Below are 19,262 nucleotides of genomic sequence, written 5' to 3'. Positions count from 1 at the left end.
ATGAACTCTCACTCCATCGTAGCCGCTAGATGAATCAACATCCCACGGTTTGTCTGTTCCCGTCCAATAGTATAATGCCACGCTCATGTCAGAAGAACGGTACCAAATTACATACCAATCCTCCGAAGCATCTGACTATTTCACGAACTGCATAGAGACGGGCAAGAAAATATTCGGGGCTGTTATCACCCTCTCTCTCCTCAAAAGAACACACAAGGGCCTTGGTTTGGGAAAGCCGGGAAGCCTCCGGACTTAAGCTCAAATTCGAGCATAGAAACATCTGATAAACTCCTTTCGGGTATGCTTATGTTTTTCCTGCTCGTGCGTTTATATACTCTCATCTAGTCCGCGAAGTCCAACCCTATTTTCTGTCGTGCCCTTTCTCAGCCCCGGATCTGTAGTGTCGATGGATCTTCTGTTTTCTTTTAGAGTTTAGAGATGGAGTGTGCCCTAGTGTACCGCTTCTTCTCATTTTTTATTTCTTGTAGTCACCTTTTCAGTCGTTTCTCTTGGGGTTGTTAATTCGGGTTTCTTTTCATATTGATCGACTAGTGAAAATTTCGTGGTCTCTTTTACGCGTTCCTTTTGGTTAGCGGCTTTCACTTTTGTTTTTATGTATGCGTGTACATTTTAGTTGGATTTCTTTGTTCTCGTGCGCTGTTTAACTTCAGATTCCGTTGCATGTTTCAGGAAACGTGTTATGTGCTGGCATCGACTCCTAATTTCGTCATTTCGTGGCTTTCTGTATGTAATTAATGTAAAATTGCAGTCCATTGGCTTTACTCTTGAGATAAAGCGATCATCATGCTTGTTAGCCTTCTCATGTTGCTCTGTTTTGTATAGATGCGTGAATATTAAACGTGGGGAAGATTGTTGTTAGGGGAGCGTGTCGGTAAACCTTCAAAATATAAATGGAGAACAGTTTGGGTCAAGACTCTAATCCAGCACATGGGTCCTTTGATAAGTCCAGGGTTTTGAATGTTAAGCCATTGCGAACTCTTGTTCCTATATTCCCTTCACCATCTAATGCTTCTTCGTCTTCAAATTCACAAGGCGGGGCACCCTTTGTTTCAGTCTCTCCGTCTGGCCCCTTTCCCCCGGGCGTTTCCTCCTTCTACCCGTTCTTCTTCTCCCCGGAGTCTCAGAGATTCTCTGAACAAAATCTTCAAACCCCAGCAGCTGGTGTGCCTGCGGTTCCACTTAATTCATTTAGGACACCAACGCCAAGAGCTAAGGCTACTACTAATGGAGTTGCCGGTTCATCTGGAAGACGCAAGAAGGGTTTGACGAATGATGATGGCTATAGTAATAGCCAAATCAATTTTGAGGTGAATGAAACAGATGCGGAAGATGGAAGCCAGGATGGAAGGCTTAGATCGCATAAGAAGAAAAAAGGAAGGCAGGGAGGTGGCTCTGCAGCAGTGGAGGTTGATGTGGATGCGGTAGCAAATGATGTTCTCAAGTCAGTTAATCCTATTGTTTTCGATGTCTTGAATCAACCAGATGGTGGCAAAGACTCAGTTTCATATACACTTATGATATATGAAGTGTTAAGAAGGAAGATCACACAAATTGAAGATCTGAGAGACGGAAATCCTGGAGTGGCAAGGCGGCCAGATTTGAGGTCAGGCACAATTATGTTGAGTAAAGGGGTTCGGACAAATAGTAAGAAACGTATTGGAGCTGTTCCTGGTGTTGAAATTGGGGATATTTTCTTTTTTAGGATGGAATTGTGTGTGGTGGGGTTGCATGCACCATCTATGGCTGGAATTGATTACATGGGTGTCAAATTCGGTCAAGAAGAGGAGCCATTAGCTGTAAGTATTGTCTCGTCTGGAGGATATGAAGATAATACAGAGGATGGGGATGTTCTGATTTACAGTGGCCAAGGTGGGGCTAATGGAAGTGATCAAAAGCTTGAAAGAGGTAATCTTGCATTGGAAAAGAGTCTGCATCGGAGCAACGAAGTTAGAGTAATTAGAGGTCTCAAGGACATTACTAACCCTATGGGGAGGATATATGTGTATGATGGTCTTTACAAGATCCAACACTCATGGGTAGAAAAAGGAAAATCAGGTTTCAGTGTATTTAAGTATAAATTAGTCAGGCTGCCTGGGCAGCCTGCAGCATACATGACATGGAAATCCATTCAGCAATGGACCGAGAAGTCTACGTCAAGAGTTGGGGTTATATTGCCTGATCTTACTTCTGGGGCTGAAAAGGTGCCTGTTTGTCTTGTGAATGATGTTGATAGTGAGAAGGGCCCTGCGTATTTCACCTACTGCCCTTCTCTCAGGAATTTGAAGCCAGCAAATCCCATAGATCAATCTGCTGGATGTAATTGTGTTGGTGGATGCCGTGCCAGCAACTTCTGTTCTTGCATTCAAAAGAATGGAGGTCATCTCCCCTTTTCTGCAAATGGGGTACTCTTGGACTTAAAATCGGTGATATATGAGTGTGGTCCTTCCTGTCAGTGCCCGCCAACTTGTCGAAACAGGGTTTCTCAAGGTGGCTTGAGAGTTCGCTTGGAGGTTTTTAAAACCAAGAATAAAGGGTGGGGTTTAAGATCCTGGGATCCTATTCGTGCAGGAGCTTTTATATGTGAGTATGCAGGGGAAGTCATAGATAATGCTCGAGTGGAGGAGCTTGGCGTTGAAAATGAAGATGATTACATCTTTGACTCTACTCGCATTTATCAGCAGCTGGAAGTTTTTCCTAGTGAAACAGAAGCTCCAAAGATTCCGTATCCCCTCTATGTAACAGCAAAGAATTATGGGAATGTTGCACGGTTTATGAACCACAGCTGTTCTCCAAATGTATTCTGGCGCCCTGTTGTGCGTGAAAACAAACATGAATCTGATCTCCACATAGCTTTCCATGCAGTCAGACATATCCCTCCCATGACCGAGTTGACATATGATTATGGAATAGTTCTACCTCTCAAAGCTGGCCAGAGGAAAAAGAAATGCCTATGTGGATCAGCAAAATGTAGGGATCACTTTTTTTAATTACCTGCTGATGGGTTGGCTTCCAGTTGCTTAAGACTTGTGAAAAAGGTTGGTTTCCATTATGCCACATGAATCCTTTTCTTTCTTATTTCTTTTTCATGATCCAGGATTAAGCAATAATGTTGATGGTTTAAAAGAATAAAATTAAGCATGTTATTGCCGCTATTCTTTGAATTTCGGGTTCCTGAGCTGTATTACGATTTTTCCGTGCTTGATGCCAATTATGAATTTGCAAGGTCATTCTCCTGTAACTAATTTACACTGCATATTTGGGAACTGGTTCTCCGGAACAAATAATTTAATTTCCCTAATTTTCTATATGCTGAAGGAAATATGATGATTCTGTAGCCAAGAGCCGGTTGGGCTAGCAAAATGCAAAGGAGTGCAAAAGAAAATTTAATGAAAATGTCATTTCATCAACGAGAAATAAACATTTTTGTCCTTCGATTAAAGGAAAGTGATGCAGCATAATAATTGCTGTTGAGTAATCGTATCAAACTATCAATGATATAGTGTTGTATATCATGATCTCTGTGTCAAGGGAAGGGAATACATCCCCCTTGATTATACCAAACAGAGTATTAACAAACCTTTTGATTTGAGGAAGGAAATAATCTTTGTGCCTTTTTTTTGTGTGTGTTTGGTTTACATGTAATTTATTTGTGCTTCTCTCTCTCTCTCTCTCTCTCTCTCACACACACACACACACACTCTGAATACAGAAGTAATATCAGATTATCGGTATTTGCCCGTTAAAAATCATAGAATGTTTATTGCCTTCAATTCTGATATTCTCTTTACTGTTGCATAAACCGAAGGGTGATAATAGTAAATAGCATTTGTCTTTGCGACGGTTTAAAAGATTTAGCCAGTGTTACTATGTGGTTTGGTTGCATTAGGAAGAACATGAAAGTTTCAGAAGTAAAATCTTATTATTCCACTGTTCTGTTCTCTGTCAGGTTTTTGTTAATTTGACAGACAGTATTAGCAAGGAACGTTAAGCTGACGACCTGGCAAGTGCAGCAGATAGTATGTCCCGAAGTCGCATGTTTTTTTTGTTTTTGACCAGCGAAGTCGCATGTTTATTAGTTAGCAGATGGCAGATCAACTTTTCCTTTTGGCAGTTCCTGTGAATTGTCACATAAATGATCAGGCTGCTTATTTACTATGTGTTAAGTTGTAGAAGTATAAATTCTATGACTGATCGTGTAATTCTGGTTCCTTCGCAATATTAGGATGCTTTCCTTCTCGAAGTGGAGGTTTGTAGTGGCAATGAGTATTGGAGGTTCCTAAGCAACCGTTTCAGAAAATCACGTTACTCTTTCAATTTATTTCTGACGTGGTTTTTCTGTGGGAGGCCCCTGCTTCGCGTAAGCTGTTTATAGATGACGCCATCTTCTCTGGGTTTTCGCCAAGTGGCGACGGGCCCAAAAGTAACATTTATGATGTTAATATTACCATTTAATTTTGTTAGGCTTAATATCATTATTAATTCTTTTAGTTTAATTCAGTTTTGGTCTCTATAGTTTCATAAAAACTTAGTTTAGTTTGAGTTTTCATGTAGTAATTAAAATCAAAACTCATTAGAAGTATATGGATTATTCAGACAAAAAAATTATAAAATTATAATGACAAAAACTAACTATTTAGAATGATATAAAAAATAACTTTAAAGTTACAGATCAACAATCAAATTATAAAAGATAATAATAATATTAACTTTTTCGAAAGCTCCGTATTTTTCTGCCCTCGCGCGGTTTGGCGGGGTCCCCGTGCCAGCACCGTGGGTTGGTTTTCAATTTTTCATGACCCCTAATGTCACCGATTTCAAAAAGAGGACAAAGTACACAATTCAAGGCCTTGAGCTCAGTTGTGGGGTGATACGGAGTCCGAGATCTAATGCCCCGTTTGGTACATTGGAACTGGAGTTAGAGAATTGAAAGTGGGAGTAGAATCAATAAATTAGATTGTATGGTATGTAAGAAGCCACTTTCATGCGAGCCCACTTTCATAAAAAATGATGGAAGTGAATTCTTTGGGTAGACTGGGGACCGAGATGGGTTCCGAGGAAGTGAGATTTCATGACCATTATACCCTTATATATTTTATCATTTGACAATTTTGTCCCACCTGAACCGTCCCTCTCCTTGCTGTCGCCTCATGAGATGTTTAGATAATCCTGTAATCACCTTTTTTGAAAACATTTTTGACACAAACTCTTTTATATATTCATTTTATAAAAAATTTCAGCTCTATATAATTATTTTATAGAAATATTTCTGAAATTTTGGTTTTGTTCTTACCAAACTCCCCCTCAGCCTCCCTCTCCCTCTCTTGCGACGACAGCGATGGCAAACGACAACGACTTCATCGGCTGCATCTGTGACGGTCATCGGCGAACCTTCCCTCTTGTTCATCCACGACGGCAATGATAACCTTCAAGCATCAGGTTCTTCGACGTCAAATCTAGATCAGGTCAAGCCTTCAAGTTCGAGCTCAGATGTGACGGTCGCCGGTGACCTTCCCCCTCTTGTACGACAATGCTTGACTGACGACCCTCCTTCCATTCTTCTGAATCTCACCCTCATCCCCTGCGTCATTCCCACTCCTCAACCTCTTCACCTTTCTTGCTCTCCCCTTGCATGTTAAAGACGAGTTGGATCTCAACATTCCTTTCTTCCTTGCGATTCCTGAAGCTATTCAAATGATCTCAACTTCCCTTGCTTCGTCTTCTGCGATTTATTTCACTTTTGCCTTTGATCGCTCCATCTTTGCATCTGCCATATATTGGGGTTGAAGATGAATTTTTTTAATCTTTTGTTCTGGGTTTGATTTCAATGAGATCAATCATTAGTAGGTTTATTTTGTTATTTGGATTCTGGATGAACTTGTTCATGTTAGAAGTTCACTTCTTTGGGAGCAAGCCCGGTGAAGAAGACGATGAATAGGGAAAGTTTTTTCAGTTGGGCATTTTGATACTTTTACGTTATAAATGTTAATATAAATTAAAAATAATGCTACACTTCTATGATCAAACCAAACACACTTTAAAACTTACTTCCTCTTCCACTTTCATTTCGACTTCCACTCCCATCAAAACTTTTCCATTATACCAAACAGGGCATAATATGCTGACAGGCGGACACGCAGCACGTTGCGAGCTTTGTAAGTTGCTTTGTGAGCATAATGCTGCTCACTTTTCTTGGGCCTTGGATCCTCAATGCTACATTTTTTTTGGGAGAAAACCTCTTCTTAATTTTTTGGCCAAAAAGAAAATTTATTAGTGAACTAATTTTGAATATAAATATAAGACTTATTTTTTATATTTATTAATTTTTTTAAAAATTATTTATATTGATATTTTATCAATCACAATCAAGTAAGAGAGAGAAGGAGGGGATATTAAGAAATACTCCTCCGGTCTTTAATATATGACTTGATTATTCAGTTGGTTTTAGTCTTAAATATAAGACTCATTCATCATATTTATCAATTTTTTTTAAATTACTCCTATGAATACTTCCTCCACCACAATCAAGTAGAAGAAGAAAATGGGATATTAAGAAAGATGATTATGGTATTTTAAGAAAAATGTGTCACATTTTTTATAATCAACTAACTTACCTAAGTTTCTTAATCTAATCAGATTATTTAAATGTGTCTTATATTAAGGATCAGAGGAGTATTATTATGGTGTTTTAGGATAAACATGTCATATTTTTTATAATTAACCAACTTATATAATTTTATTAGTCTAATCAAATTAGTTAAATAAATGTTAGAGTTCAACGTCACGTTTTTTTTTTTTGTCAATAGAGTTGAACATTACTTCATTATTTTTTAATATATAGATGGCGAAAAATATTATTTTTTCATATGTAGAGAATCAAGATAAAAAATAATTAATCCATTAAAATATAAACAATGAGATGAACTAATTGACTCTTCGCCTTCGCCCCCTCCCCCAAAAAAAAAGAAGAGAAACGACGAACTATTTTTCTTTTTGGCCAGAGAACTAATTGACTCTACATGTTAAAAACATTCTCTCTTTTCATATTAAAATTCGTGCTGCGACGTCACAAAATTTCCGTATAAATTAGTTGAGCCCGCGAAAAAGCCGGTGGAACTTAAAGATCGTTACAGGAGTGCTGGTCTGTGGTAGAGGAGGAGGAGAAAGAGAAGCAGGGCCGGGAGATGAGATGAGACGGCCGGACAGAGAGGAATGTAACGACACAAGGGAAATATTCCAAATCCCAAGCATGGCCATTTGATCTCGTTTCATTCGCTTGCCCCACCACGATCCCTCCACATTACATGTGGTTTTTTTGCGAATAAAGGAGATCATCGCAAGAGAGCTTCAACGAGTGTGTATCCTTCATTATGATGAGCCACTCTCGAAATAACTCCAGCTCTTCCTCTGATTCCATGGCCGTAGTCTCTCTCAAACCCTCCAAACCCAAACCCAAACCCACAAGGCTTTACGAAGTCTGGAAGGGAAACAATGTATCTCTCCCTGCCTCTCTCCCCCTTTTGTTATTATGTCTTGCCCTTTTACTATTGATGCATGCCTTCTTGTTGTCAAGAACATTGGAATAAGAGGGTTGTCACTTGCCCTGTTAGTGGGATTTTTGGGGGACGTTTGAACTTGAACAACTCGGAGTGAACGCTTATTATATTTTACATGTGCCCATATGCTTTTTAACCCACGTTAGTAAAAGTTTCAAGTTGAGGTTCTGGGTTTTTAAGGTGTGAATAGACCAATCCAATAGTTCAAGGCACCATTGTTGTTGGTTACCAGGATAAATAAATTGATGTATTTTATGAGCTTGAGAATACTTGAAGGTGCATGACTTCGCTTTTCTGAACTGAGATAGATGAAGAGGCATCTATAACTGGCCTTGAAATACAGGAGCCGTTCTCCATGTTTAAGTGCTTTCTTTGCTCAGCAACAGAGATTAGAGTTGTGCTGAGCTGCAATTTGTGTAATGATACGAGAGAGACTTCCTGATTGGTGTATATGTGTTTAAAGCTCACTCTAGTTGGTTAACACTAGAAGATTTTAACTTATAAAACTGATTTGCACGACTTATATGACATTAAGAAGATTAAAAAACCAGATATCAACACATCCAGCATAGTATGCAAGTAAGGTCGGAGACTTGCTTTCTTTATAAAAGTGGCTAAGAAGACTGACTAGCAATGTAAAGTTTTATGTGGATAATACGCTGATCGAGAGAAAGAGATATAGGTGACATGATGTCTATGAATCTTCATGAATGATATACATTTGTATTATTTATATGATAAATTTTGTTCATCCATATATTTCCTAGACCAGACTATCACTTTTGGCTTTTGAAAGAGGAAGTGCAAGAGATTAAGAAATTCTTTAGCGAGAGAATGTCTGTTTCTGTTAGCGTGTTCCATTCATATTTTTGTTAAAATTTTCATGATCAAGAATAGTACTGGCTGATGCACTTAGTCTCGCCTCCTAAGGCAGAAGAAAGTCAATGCTGAGAGTTTTGTACTAGCTTAGCAAAACCACAGCTACATACTGCCCACTGACCACTTTTCCCAACTAAATAAATGAATTTTTTTTTGGCCAAACTAAATAAATGAAATTGGGAATCTTGTTTTGTAATCCTTTTGAACATGTTGAAGTCAAATTTAAGGTTCTCAGACATCTCTTATTTCGCTTGATTTTAAAAAGGTGATTTGTTAATGAGATAATAAGCTATTCTGAATGATAAATGCTTGAATTATTATCATAGCATTCATTCTGCAGGGTCGTTGACTTTTAAGAGATCGAATAAGCCATCACGTGGACCGAATTCTAATGAGGCTTCTTTCTGCATGTCAGAAATTTTTGTGTGGCGGAAGATTAGTCTTGGGTCATGATGCGTCATCTCTTTTTTTGACATCATTCCTAATTGGATGTCCTGCGATAACATTCTGCGTGAGAATGTTTTTTCACACAATCAAAGGGGGCAATCCTCTCTATGGCTATCCTGTACTTATCGGAGGAGCAATCCTCACAATTTTGGTCAGTAAAGTGTCTTTAGCTTTAGTGAGTAAATTTGGCCTCCCCATGATATTTAAATGTGACTTCTCAATGGTTGATGCAGGCCTTTACTTTTCTCTTCTTAACATCTGCTAGAGATCCAGGAATTATCCCCAGAAAAGCACCAGGAGAAGAAGCATTTGACTTAAATACACCATCTATGCGGTGGATAGACAACAGAAATTTCAGTGCCAAATTACCTAAAGTGAAGGATGTAAAAGTCAATGGCCATACAGTGAAGGTGAAATTCTGTGAAACTTGCTTGCTCTTTCGCCCACCACGTGCTTCACACTGTTCTATTTGCAACAACTGTGTGCAAAAGTTTGATCACCACTGCCCTTGGGTTGGTCAGTGTATTGGACTGGTAAGTTATCCAAATCTGCCTTCAAACCCCCAGAAATCTAACTTTTGGGCATCTCAAGGGGCCTTGGTGAAGATTGATCCAAGGGACCGGGGTAGTTTGCAGGAGACTCTTGTTTGCCACTTTTTACTTCTAATGTTTTTCTCTCTCTTGATTGAGTCTTCTAACTTTCATTCTTCTCCACGGCTCCGGCTTAAGCAGAATTTAACAGCATCTGTCCTGTTCATATTTTTGCAGCGCAACTATCCATTCTTCATCCTATTCATATCATCATCAACCTTGTTGTGCATATATGTGTTTACATTTTCTTGGGTTAATCTTCGTCAGAGAAAGGGCACCTTGTGGCACAATATGTCACACGATGTCATATCAGTTGTTCTCATTGTATACTGCTTCATATGTGTCTGGTTTGTGGGTGGCCTAACTGTTTTCCATCTCTACCTGATTTCCACCAACCAGGTATCTTTCTTCCTAACACTTTATATCTCTTTCAGGCTTTTGCTTCTATGAGCTGAAGTTGTGTCTTACAAATTAATCAGTATGCTGTATTTTATACACTTACATAAGATTCACATCTGCCTTCTCACAGACAACTTATGAGAATTTCCGGTACCGCTATGATAAGAAGGAAAACCCACACACAAAGGGACTGTTAAGTAACTTCAAAGAAATTTCGTGTTCTAAGATCCCTTCTTCACTGGTCAACTTCAGAGCGTTGGTTACAGAAGAAGGTGCACCAGGTGTTACTTCAGATCTTGAAAGAAGCCTTATAAGTTCCAAACAAAAAATGGATGCTGAAATGGGAGGAAAGTATGGCAAGGATGGCAACATGCTAATGCCAAGTATGTTAAATGATTTGGACTGCAATAGCATCGATGATCATCTGAAGAAGAAGGCAGGAGAAAAAGAAGCTGCATTTGATATTTTCGTTCCTACTAACCAAGAGCTAAAATATTCCCAGCAGAAATCGCCAAAGGGAGCCAGCACTGCACAATACAAGGAAAAGCGATAGCTCCTTCAGATTACATTGCTGTTTCTTAAGAGAGGTATCATTTTGATATCTTCTTTGGTTTCCATTTACATTTAACAATTGTCTTCACGAGGCTTAATGATACTCTGATGCACAATTTATGTCCTAATTAGTTAATAATAATTTTTAGTTTTTGGGACATTGCCTGAAAATGATCAATCACTTGCAAAATCATTTCCAAAATGACCTCAAGCTTCGATTTATGAACTAAGAGGAATGAGGGGAAGGACCTGTATGATCAGATAGTGATACACAATGAGTTGGTATGTGTAGAAGCGATAAGGCAAGGGATTATGTTGTTTTGGTGTTAAAATGTTGGTTCCCATAAGGCCACCGCGTTGGCTTGTGTTTTATGTAAGTGTCTAGGATTACCTTACAGTGTCTGTTTTTTTATGCAGATCCTTCTGGGGCATTTGCTGCAAGGGGTTATATGTAGATAAGGGGTTTCAAGGTAAGCATGCTGATTTGTCGTGACTGAAGTGGCATGGAATGATGTATAATGGAAAATAGAAAAGAAAAAAAAGAAACGAAGTGAATTAAATGAAGTAACTCTTCAGTTTCTCCCCCTATGAAAACCAGGTTATACTTTCTTTACTCAAAAAGGCAAAAAAGATTGACCAGGTTATTGTAAATTGGCGCATGCAACGGAATTTCTAGATGATGGATGACTTGGCGTCTTCTCTTTCTGTGGTCGGAATGGATTATTGATTTTGTAAAGTCTCTAATTCTTTTGGGTAAAGAAGCCTTGTGCATTCCTCTCTCTCTCAAGTCTCAGATCAATCTCCTTCCCCACCTTCTCTTCCCCCCTCCGCACATTTGGTCACATAGACGGGTTGTGGAGTGTATATTTATTGTCAAAGAATAACACACCAGATTTTCCTATGGTTGTCCCCATTGTGTATGAATGGTTATAAATACCTTCCCTTGTACTGCCCTAGTATAATAATACCTCCGGTCCTAATTATAAGAGCCAGTTGACTAATTTGAAGAGATTAAGGAAGTAAGTTGAGTTAATTATTTGTCCTAAATAAATGTTGTCTTTCTTAAAATATTCTTACTAATTAAGTGTATTGACTAGACATGTCATTGTTAGAAGGACTATTTTGAAAAAAAAAGTATAAATATGAGAAGCAAAGCAGATTGGGGTCTTATATTTATGATCAAAATAAAAATCAAACAGAGTCTTATACTCATGACTGAAGGTAGTATTTGGTATTTTTAAGCCCAGCTGGTGTCCAGTTGTGAATAATCGTACGAGCAAATTCATTCTTATATTGTTACGATAAAATACGCCACTTTAAGCTCATGGCGCCATAATAGAATCTACTATGATTTGTACTAATAACTGCATGAGAAAATTTTCAATTGAAAATGCAAAATCTCGGGATTTTAAATGTGAAGACCCAATTAAAACACGTTATCTGTTACACAGATTTCATTGTTAAATATATTTATTTAGTTATTTTTTTAAAACTCTAGTTTGAAGGCTATGCAGCCATCCTTCACATTCTAAATCCTAACATTCTTTCCGTATGGGCAGCCTTTTTAGAATTTGGTCCTACCGTCCTAGAGACAGTTGAGTTGAACGGACAACAGAAGTGTCCGTACTATACCGTTTATAAAAGTTGACCTGTAAGGTGGGTCCTATTTCATATTTAGCACCAAAAAATGCCAAATGTCACTTTCTTCGGGATAATATCTCCTGTTGGTAATATAAGAGCTAGTTGATTAATTTGAGTATATTAAGTAAACTAGTTAAATTAGTTATTTGTTTTTCTTAAAATATTCTTACCAAGTGTATTAAGTGTATTGGCTAAAATTAATATTATTATAAAGATTATTTTACAAAAATATATAAATATAAGAAAATTAAGATATTATATTTAAGACTAAAATAAAAGTTAAAGAAATTTTTTTATTAATTATAGGAAGTAGTAGCATCTTTCTGCCGGTAAACTCAACTGCCACCTATTTGTTAAGTCAAGCTTCGGCGTAAGTTGATCTTGGGACTTCGAAAATATTTCAGGGATATTCTACGTTGCTCGGAATTTTTTCACCTCTCGGTCATTTCGACTCAAATATTCACGCGCACACGGGCCGGCCGGCCGGTTTTTCTCCCACAGTATAATATATAGATTCAAAATTTATAAAAATAATTTATAGTTAAAATCTTGTATCATTCAGTAAACCAAGTATTATTTTAGTTTGATATTTGATTTTTTTGTTTATAATTATTTTTGAATAACTAATATAATATATAAAAAATTGCTTCTAAAAAAATATTCATTTACTACCTCCGGTCCTATTTATAAGAATTAATTGACTAATTTGAAAAAATTAAGAAAAGGAGTTAAGTTAGTTATTTGTAATAAATATGTCTTATTTTTTCTAAAATATCCTTACTAATCAAGTCTATTGGCTAGAACTATTATTGTTAGAAGGATTATCTTGGAAAAAATGTATAAATATGAGAGATAAAATAGATTGAGATTTTATATTTACGACTAAAATAAAAATCAAACAATGTCTTATATTGAGAACCAGATGCAGTACTATTTATTTCTCATTATCACCTTTATTTTTTTACTTTCCTTTTTTTTTTGGGGTACAATTGAATAAGTATCTCCTTTGAGATGTGGATACTCTGCTGTAGACAGCTGCAAAATATCCTTATACAAATGCATAACAGAAATTCTTTATAATTACTCATATTTGGTTTAATAAAACATATTTTCATGATAGTAATATACGGAATAAGAGATGTACCGTCGCTTACCGTTAAAAAAAACAAAAAAAGAAATGTGCTCTGGCTAGGCTCTAGCTTCCATTTGTAAATGTCACAACTAACATCATAACGAATAAGAAAAAGTTACCCGCGTAAATGCCGCAAGGAATTGGAACATGCACCCAAGAACGCCAAGGTGCCAGCAGTTCAGATTGAAGGGAGAGAGAGAAATAAATGAACTTCGGAAGGGAGAAAGAAAGGGACACGAGGACTCTCGTCTTGGTATGATCCGCCTCAGAGACAAAATTTCATGAGCCTATGAGTTTGCAGGCTCTTTCGTGAATTGTTGTGATCCAGGGATATTCTTTCTTTTCTCTTTCCCTTCTCTCTTCTCTCATCTGCATTGTCACCTAAACTGCCGATCCAGGGAGGATTATAATTTGAGATACCCAGAAAGGAATTCGAATCTGTCAGAGGACCTCTCGATTGAAATTTGGATTGGAGTATGGATTTTCTCAGGAGATAAGACCAATTTTGATATTAGAGGTGGCTGCCATGCATGGGAATAGAAATCTAGACGTGGGGTCTTCTCCACCTGGCAGTATGTCTTCCAATTTGAAGCCGAGGAGACTCTACCAAGTCTGGAGGGGTAATAATGTGAGTCATTTTCAGCTTTCTGTATTGTTCTCTTAGTTGGGATGCTTGTAATGTAGAAAGGTATGTTTGATCACATTCCAAACTCAACATGAACTCATTATAACTAGTCCCTTTTTTCAATTTGGAAACTCGAGTTTGGAAACATGACCTCACTGACAATTTTCATGGGGTTTTTCTACTTTTTCCCCCAAGGGGAAGGGAGTGAGCATTGATGAGCTTTTGACATGCACATCGATGACATACATAAATCATCTTTATGGATGCTTGCTCTAATTGCAAAATCGACTTTTCTAGTAAGTTGTGATGCAAACTTTGCCAATTTGATACGGTAAGCCTCCAAGAAAGATTCTATTCTTGCATGAGGTAGTATGCCTCCCCATGCTTACACAAAATTTATGTGGGAGATTAGATAATTCATACCTTATGCCTATCCTCCTAAAGCTACATTTTCAGATGAACTGTGAGCCCACCAACATCAACACTGTGATTCCTAAAGTCACTTGGTTGCAACTTTAGTTGGAAGGCCTTTAGTTAACTTCTTGTCTTGTAATCAAAATGTCTTAGCCATAGATGAATTTTCATGGCTATAGATTTTCTTAGCCCATAAGTGTATTCCATCTGAGAGCACTCATGGAGTTGTGTTGGGTTGAAAACAAGCAATTTACATGGCTGAGGTATTCTTGGATTTATAGGAGCTATAATAAGTGAGCTATGTTCGACTAATTCAACTTTTCCTTGCCTTTATTCCAGAAATTTTTCTGTGGTGGGAGACTGGTCTTCGGTCCCGACGCAGGGTCTATATTTCTCACCATTTTCTTAATTGTTGGGCCTGTAATTGCATTTTGTGTGAAGATATATCTTAAAAGCAGAAGTCTAGAGACCGCTGATGTTCGTTTCTGGTATTCTATAATGATTGTTGGCTCTCTTCTCGCTGTTTTGGTAAGTAATCTGTGTTTATTTACAGTAATACCTTTAACATTTTTCTTTCATCATTCTAATTTCCATGCAAATACCCCCAGAAAAATAAGAAAGAGAAAGTACCTTCCTGACCTTCACATGCGCGGATTTGAACTAATTTGCTCACTTTCCTGTCAACTATATTTCTCGTATGCTTAATTCAATGCTGATTTGTTTTTGCAATAACTGCTTATGTGGTTCGGATTGTAGTTATTTACGCCTTAAAAAAATGGTATGTTTAAGACAGCAAATGAGTTTAATCCAGATATTTGGTGTGCATGGAGGTGTCTTTCAGCTTTCATAGTTGAGGGAGGTACTTGCAAATAACTCAGTCGAAGTTTGGATTTCTCCAAGTTTATAACTATGCCATTTAAGACAAGAAAATTAAAATGAATCCGACTCCCAGGGGCAAAAATGATACTTCCCATAACCCCAGACATATGAATGATTTCATTTTATGATGTTGATGAGATCCATAATTATATTATGTTGAAGGTAAAAGTTGATAGAAACTCTTATGCAGGACTTAACATTCCTCTTATTGACTTCTGGGAGAGATCCTGGAATTGTCCCTAGGAATTCCAGGCCTCCTGAGATGGATGAAGAATTTGATATGCATAGTACTTCCATGGAGTGGATTAATGGTTCAACCCCTCGTCTGAAACTGCCTCGAACTAAAGATGTAATTGTTAATGGTCATAAAGTAAAAGTGAAGTTCTGTGATACATGTTTGCTTTATCGCCCTCCTCGGTCGTCTCATTGTTCCATCTGCAACAATTGTGTCGAGAGATTTGATCACCACTGTCCTTGGGTCGGCCAGTGTATTGGAATTGTAAGTTCGCTTCAAATTTGAAAAAGAGATCAGGTTCCATTTTTATTCGTATGAAAATTCAAACCTCAATTTTATGGTGCTTGTTAGCCAGTTTAGAGAATCATAATATAAAAGTGATTCTGGACTCCCCCTTTAAACTTGGATGATGATTGCCATTTGGCAGAAGATGAAACTTATAATTTTCCTTGAATCTACTGAGTGAGTTGTTAGAACGTTCTGCACACTTAGTTACTGGAATGTATAATTTTATTGCTAAGCTTCCTAAATCCTATCAGGTGTAGAAATTAACACTTCTAAACCATTTGACTGACTGACAGGAAAATTTAGATCACTGTTTTATTTTGCTTTGAGAAAACCTAGAGTGACTTGGTTGAGAGAGGGCCGATGGATCCCACCCTTTCCTAGACATAGTTTACTCTAGGACCATCCGTTTAAATTTCTATCTGGTTGAGGTTATGATGATCAACTGTTACTAAGGCTTACTGCGTGTGACTCCCTCCGACCCTTCTTATTATGGAGACGATGGGAAAGAATAATAAAACTGATTTTTCACGTGGCTGCTAAATTGGCTGTATTTATTTTTATTATATTTTGTACGAATTAGCAAAATGAATGGTTTGTTTTAATGGGCTTTCCCATGTTTCTTTCGATGCCGTTTCTTACAGGAAGTAACTATTCTTGTGCATGATGGTTGTTTTGCAGCGAAACTATAGGTTCTTCGTCATGTTTATTTCAACATCGACCATCTTGTGCATATACGTCTTCGTGTTTTCTTGTATCAATCTGGCCCAGGGTGACATTTCATTTGGGAAGAGGATAGCAAGTGATTATGTATCAGATTTTCTTGTAGTATACTGCTTTATAGCTGTCTGGTTTGTTGGAGGCCTTACAATCTTCCATTTCCATCTCATATGCACAAACCAGGTGACTCTCTTGCCTTCCAAAGTTTGAACTTCCAATTCTTTGAGATGCATTTTCCCTTCTGCTTCATGTGGTCTTATCTATAATTTTTAATAATTCCTGAGATGTTAGGTGACTGAATTCTTGTTAATTTCACAAAAGCCACATTGCTACAGACCATTTGTTAATTGAAATTAATTATAGGAAATGCCCTTATCTAACAGGTCTAAAAGAAGTCACTGGACGAAAATACTTTTACGTGGTTGGCACTTAGTTCAGTGTAGCTTCTATGCTGATTGAGTTTCTTTAGGTTAATATTAATGAAGACAAGCATTTGAGATATAAGCAGCTTATTACAACACCTGTCTGTATGATAATTTCTTCCAACACTGGCCATCACGTTTGCAGACTGCTTTCCTTTAACTCCTAGACTGTTGCTTATTAGTTCGAGCTTGCTTATACTAGAACTTTTTGTTGGTGCGCAGACAACTTATGAGAACTTCCGATATCGGTATGATAAGAGGGGGAATCCATACCATATGGGAATGCTGGGAAATATTAACGAAACATTTTGCTCCACTATTCCCGCTTCAAGGAATAATTTTCGATCTTTTGTGCTGGATTATCGTCCTGAGAGGGTTGAGTCTGTGACCACAAATTTTGGAGGCAGGGGATTTCTGACACCACATGAGAAAAGTGACCTTGAAATGGGATCTATGCGTGCAGAGGACATTAATATGCCAATTCCTGAAATTTTGAGAAATTTTGATTATGATCATTTCGGCATGAGATTACCAGATGAAGGGCAGTCTTCTTATGATCCGTTTTTCAGTGCTGAGCTAGATATTATGAAAGATTCAGCTCGAACTTCTGCTGCGACAGTGCTAAATTTCCATAGCATCAATGCTGAAGATGAAATGGAAGAGCCACAAAGCTCCCAAGCTGGAGATGGAGTCAGAGAATCAGCCCAAAGGCCCATCGATGTCAACAGAACAACTGCGACCAAGGAAACCGATGATAAAGAAGAATAGCTCATATTAAGCGCCACAGAGCCAGCTTTTGCTTTGTCAAGCTTAAGAGGTTTTTTCGTCGCTCTTGATTCCCAAACTTTGCCAGTTCTGAAATTTTAATAAGTTATTCTGCAGTGATCTATGGCAAGAACGTGCAGGAGTTTAAAGTTTGACCACTGGCAACTAGACTCAATATATCACTCAAAACCAAGAGGAATAAAAATCAAATTTTGTAATCCTGTATAGTGACCAAAAAGAAGGAAAAAAAACTTGATTTGTGATTCTGTAATAGTGACCTTGATAAACATTTGTAACAGGTTTGCTGCAGCCGGTGGATTCCTTGTTTACCATGAAGTAGTTGGAGCAAATAGTGATTCGTGTGAAGATGAAGATCCATTGTGCAAGCTACATGCAAGTTATTTGATGCCATTTTTGGCCGAAAATGAAGAGACTGACGTTGCACTTCTCATTCTTGCCAGGGTCAAACAAGTGTTACTGTTGTAAGCTGTAAAACACCACTTTTTGTTCAAAATAATGCACAAAGTTTGTTGTTCCCCAAATGGGTGCTTTGTTAGGTTTGCTTCTATTCTTCCAGCCAGCCGTTTGTTAAGATCTAGATTTGATGTTTGCTCATTTACTAGGGAGAAACTTAGAACTCTTGTAAGTATCACATTTGACAGAAAACTACATCGATTCGTAGATTTCACTCAGCAGGATGTAATTTATCTTCCACTCATCTCACCTCAGGCCTCAGAATCAAGAGAATATTCATTGAACATTGTAAACCAAAAAAAAGAAAAAAGAAAAAAGGAACATAGCTAAAAAGATCCATCAACTCAAAAGAAAAATCTTGGACAAAGGGCCTAGAAAAAGTTGGGTGCCTGTGAAAACTACAAATGGGGTCGCTTCACTTCACTTAACCCCAGAACCGAAGAAAAGACAAGTTTTTTAGGGCGTCCTGTAACGCAGAGCGAGCATATCGCCGAAATGTGGTTCCCATTTTGAACTGCTGCTTCTTGTTACTTCATTGGGTTGTTTTATCCTCTATACGCGCATGAAAGATCAGAGAAAATATCACCTGCAAAGAGCTAGATTATTGCCCGAAGAAAGAAAGACAGAAGCAGAATAGAATATTAATGAATTGGAAGGGAAAATTAATCCCTTACTCGCTATAATTTTCACTCATTTATAACTCAGTCTCATTGGCTCGGTGTAACTCAGTTTTTCTAGTTTTGACTCGACTGTAACTTAGTTCTTAAAATTTGACTAGCTGTAACTCGGTCCCTATATAATTTTATTTTTCACAAATTTATAAGTTAGTGCTTGTGTTTTTGAAAAATAAAATTACATAGGGATCGAGTTGCAGCGAGTCAAACTTCAAGGACTGAATTACAACCGAGTCAAAACTAGAAGGATTGAGTTGCATCAAGTCAAAATATAGAAATTGAGTTATAAATGAGTGAAAACTATAAGGACTAAAAGATTAATTTTTCTCAAAAGGGTTGTCAAATTTTTTAAAATAAACTAAGTCAATGAAAAACATAGACCACTTTTAATACGGGGAATTAATCTTTGTAATGTTCTTCTCATTAGACTGTGATAAAAGTTGAAGGGGCAAAACTGAAAGAAAATACGGAAAATGAAAAATAAATATCCCAAGAGGCCGTGAGAATGGAGACGCAGATAAATGAGGGCCACAAAATCTGATCCGAATGAAATTA

At 37.6% G+C, this 19,262-nt stretch overlaps 3 protein-coding genes across 5 annotated transcripts; all 3 read left to right on the top strand.

Moving 5' to 3' along the window:
- Positions 1 to 174: 174 nt before the first annotated feature.
- LOC114719933 (histone-lysine N-methyltransferase, H3 lysine-9 specific SUVH1) lies at positions 175 to 4,281 on the top strand. 3 transcript variants are annotated; one of them, XM_028905505.1, is made up of 4 exons: positions 175 to 298; positions 691 to 757; positions 844 to 3,056; positions 3,968 to 4,281. In XM_028905505.1, the coding sequence occupies exon 3, from the start codon at positions 912 to 914 to the stop codon at positions 3,006 to 3,008; it is 2,097 nt and encodes a 698-aa protein (XP_028761338.1). In that variant the 5' UTR covers positions 175 to 298; positions 691 to 757; positions 844 to 911; the 3' UTR covers positions 3,009 to 3,056; positions 3,968 to 4,281. The 3 variants fall into 3 exon arrangements, with proteins under 3 accessions (XP_028761338.1, XP_028761337.1, XP_028761339.1); XM_028905504.1 differs by having other exon boundaries at positions 176 to 298; positions 691 to 744; XM_028905506.1 differs by lacking the exon at positions 175 to 298 and adding an exon at positions 351 to 588 and having other exon boundaries at positions 691 to 744.
- A 3,152-nt stretch (positions 4,282 to 7,433) lies between these two features.
- Positions 7,434 to 11,370, top strand: LOC114719977 (probable protein S-acyltransferase 1). The gene is made up of 6 exons (XM_028905559.1): positions 7,434 to 7,511; positions 8,869 to 9,051; positions 9,134 to 9,433; positions 9,668 to 9,889; positions 10,020 to 10,476; positions 10,859 to 11,370. The coding sequence occupies exons 1-5, from the start codon at positions 7,434 to 7,436 to the stop codon at positions 10,440 to 10,442; spliced, it is 1,206 nt and encodes a 401-aa protein (XP_028761392.1). The 3' UTR covers positions 10,443 to 10,476; positions 10,859 to 11,370.
- A 2,012-nt stretch (positions 11,371 to 13,382) lies between these two features.
- On the top strand, positions 13,383 to 17,538 carry LOC114719976 (probable protein S-acyltransferase 4; the record flags this gene model as incomplete). The annotated part of the gene is made up of 5 exons (XM_028905558.1): positions 13,383 to 13,842; positions 14,593 to 14,781; positions 15,323 to 15,631; positions 16,334 to 16,555; positions 17,017 to 17,538. Coding segments are annotated over exons 1-5 (1,344 nt in total), but the record flags the coding sequence as incomplete, so codon positions are not given.
- Positions 17,539 to 19,262: the final 1,724 nt, after the last annotated feature.

The sequence above is a fragment of the Neltuma alba genome, unplaced genomic scaffold (assembly GCF_004799145.2).
Source record: "Neltuma alba isolate B1F8T4 unplaced genomic scaffold, ASM479914v2 tig00011960_pilon, whole genome shotgun sequence".
Classification (NCBI taxonomy): Eukaryota; Viridiplantae; Streptophyta; class Magnoliopsida; order Fabales; family Fabaceae; genus Neltuma; species Neltuma alba.
This window is presented reverse-complemented; position numbering and strand designations above follow the sequence as displayed.

Coding starts and splice junctions, on each gene's coding strand:
- LOC114719933 (XM_028905505.1), top strand. CDS start 912: ATGGAGAACAGTTTGGGTCAAGACTCTAATCCAGCACATGGGTCCTTT.
- LOC114719977 (XM_028905559.1), top strand. CDS start 7,434: ATGGCCGTAGTCTCTCTCAAACCCTCCAAACCCAAACCCAAACCCACA. Junction 9,052..9,133: donor GAGCAATCCTCACAATTTTG/GTCAGTAAAGTG, acceptor TGGTTGATGCAG/GCCTTTACTTTTCTCTTCTT. Junction 9,434..9,667: donor TTGGTCAGTGTATTGGACTG/GTAAGTTATCCA, acceptor ATATTTTTGCAG/CGCAACTATCCATTCTTCAT.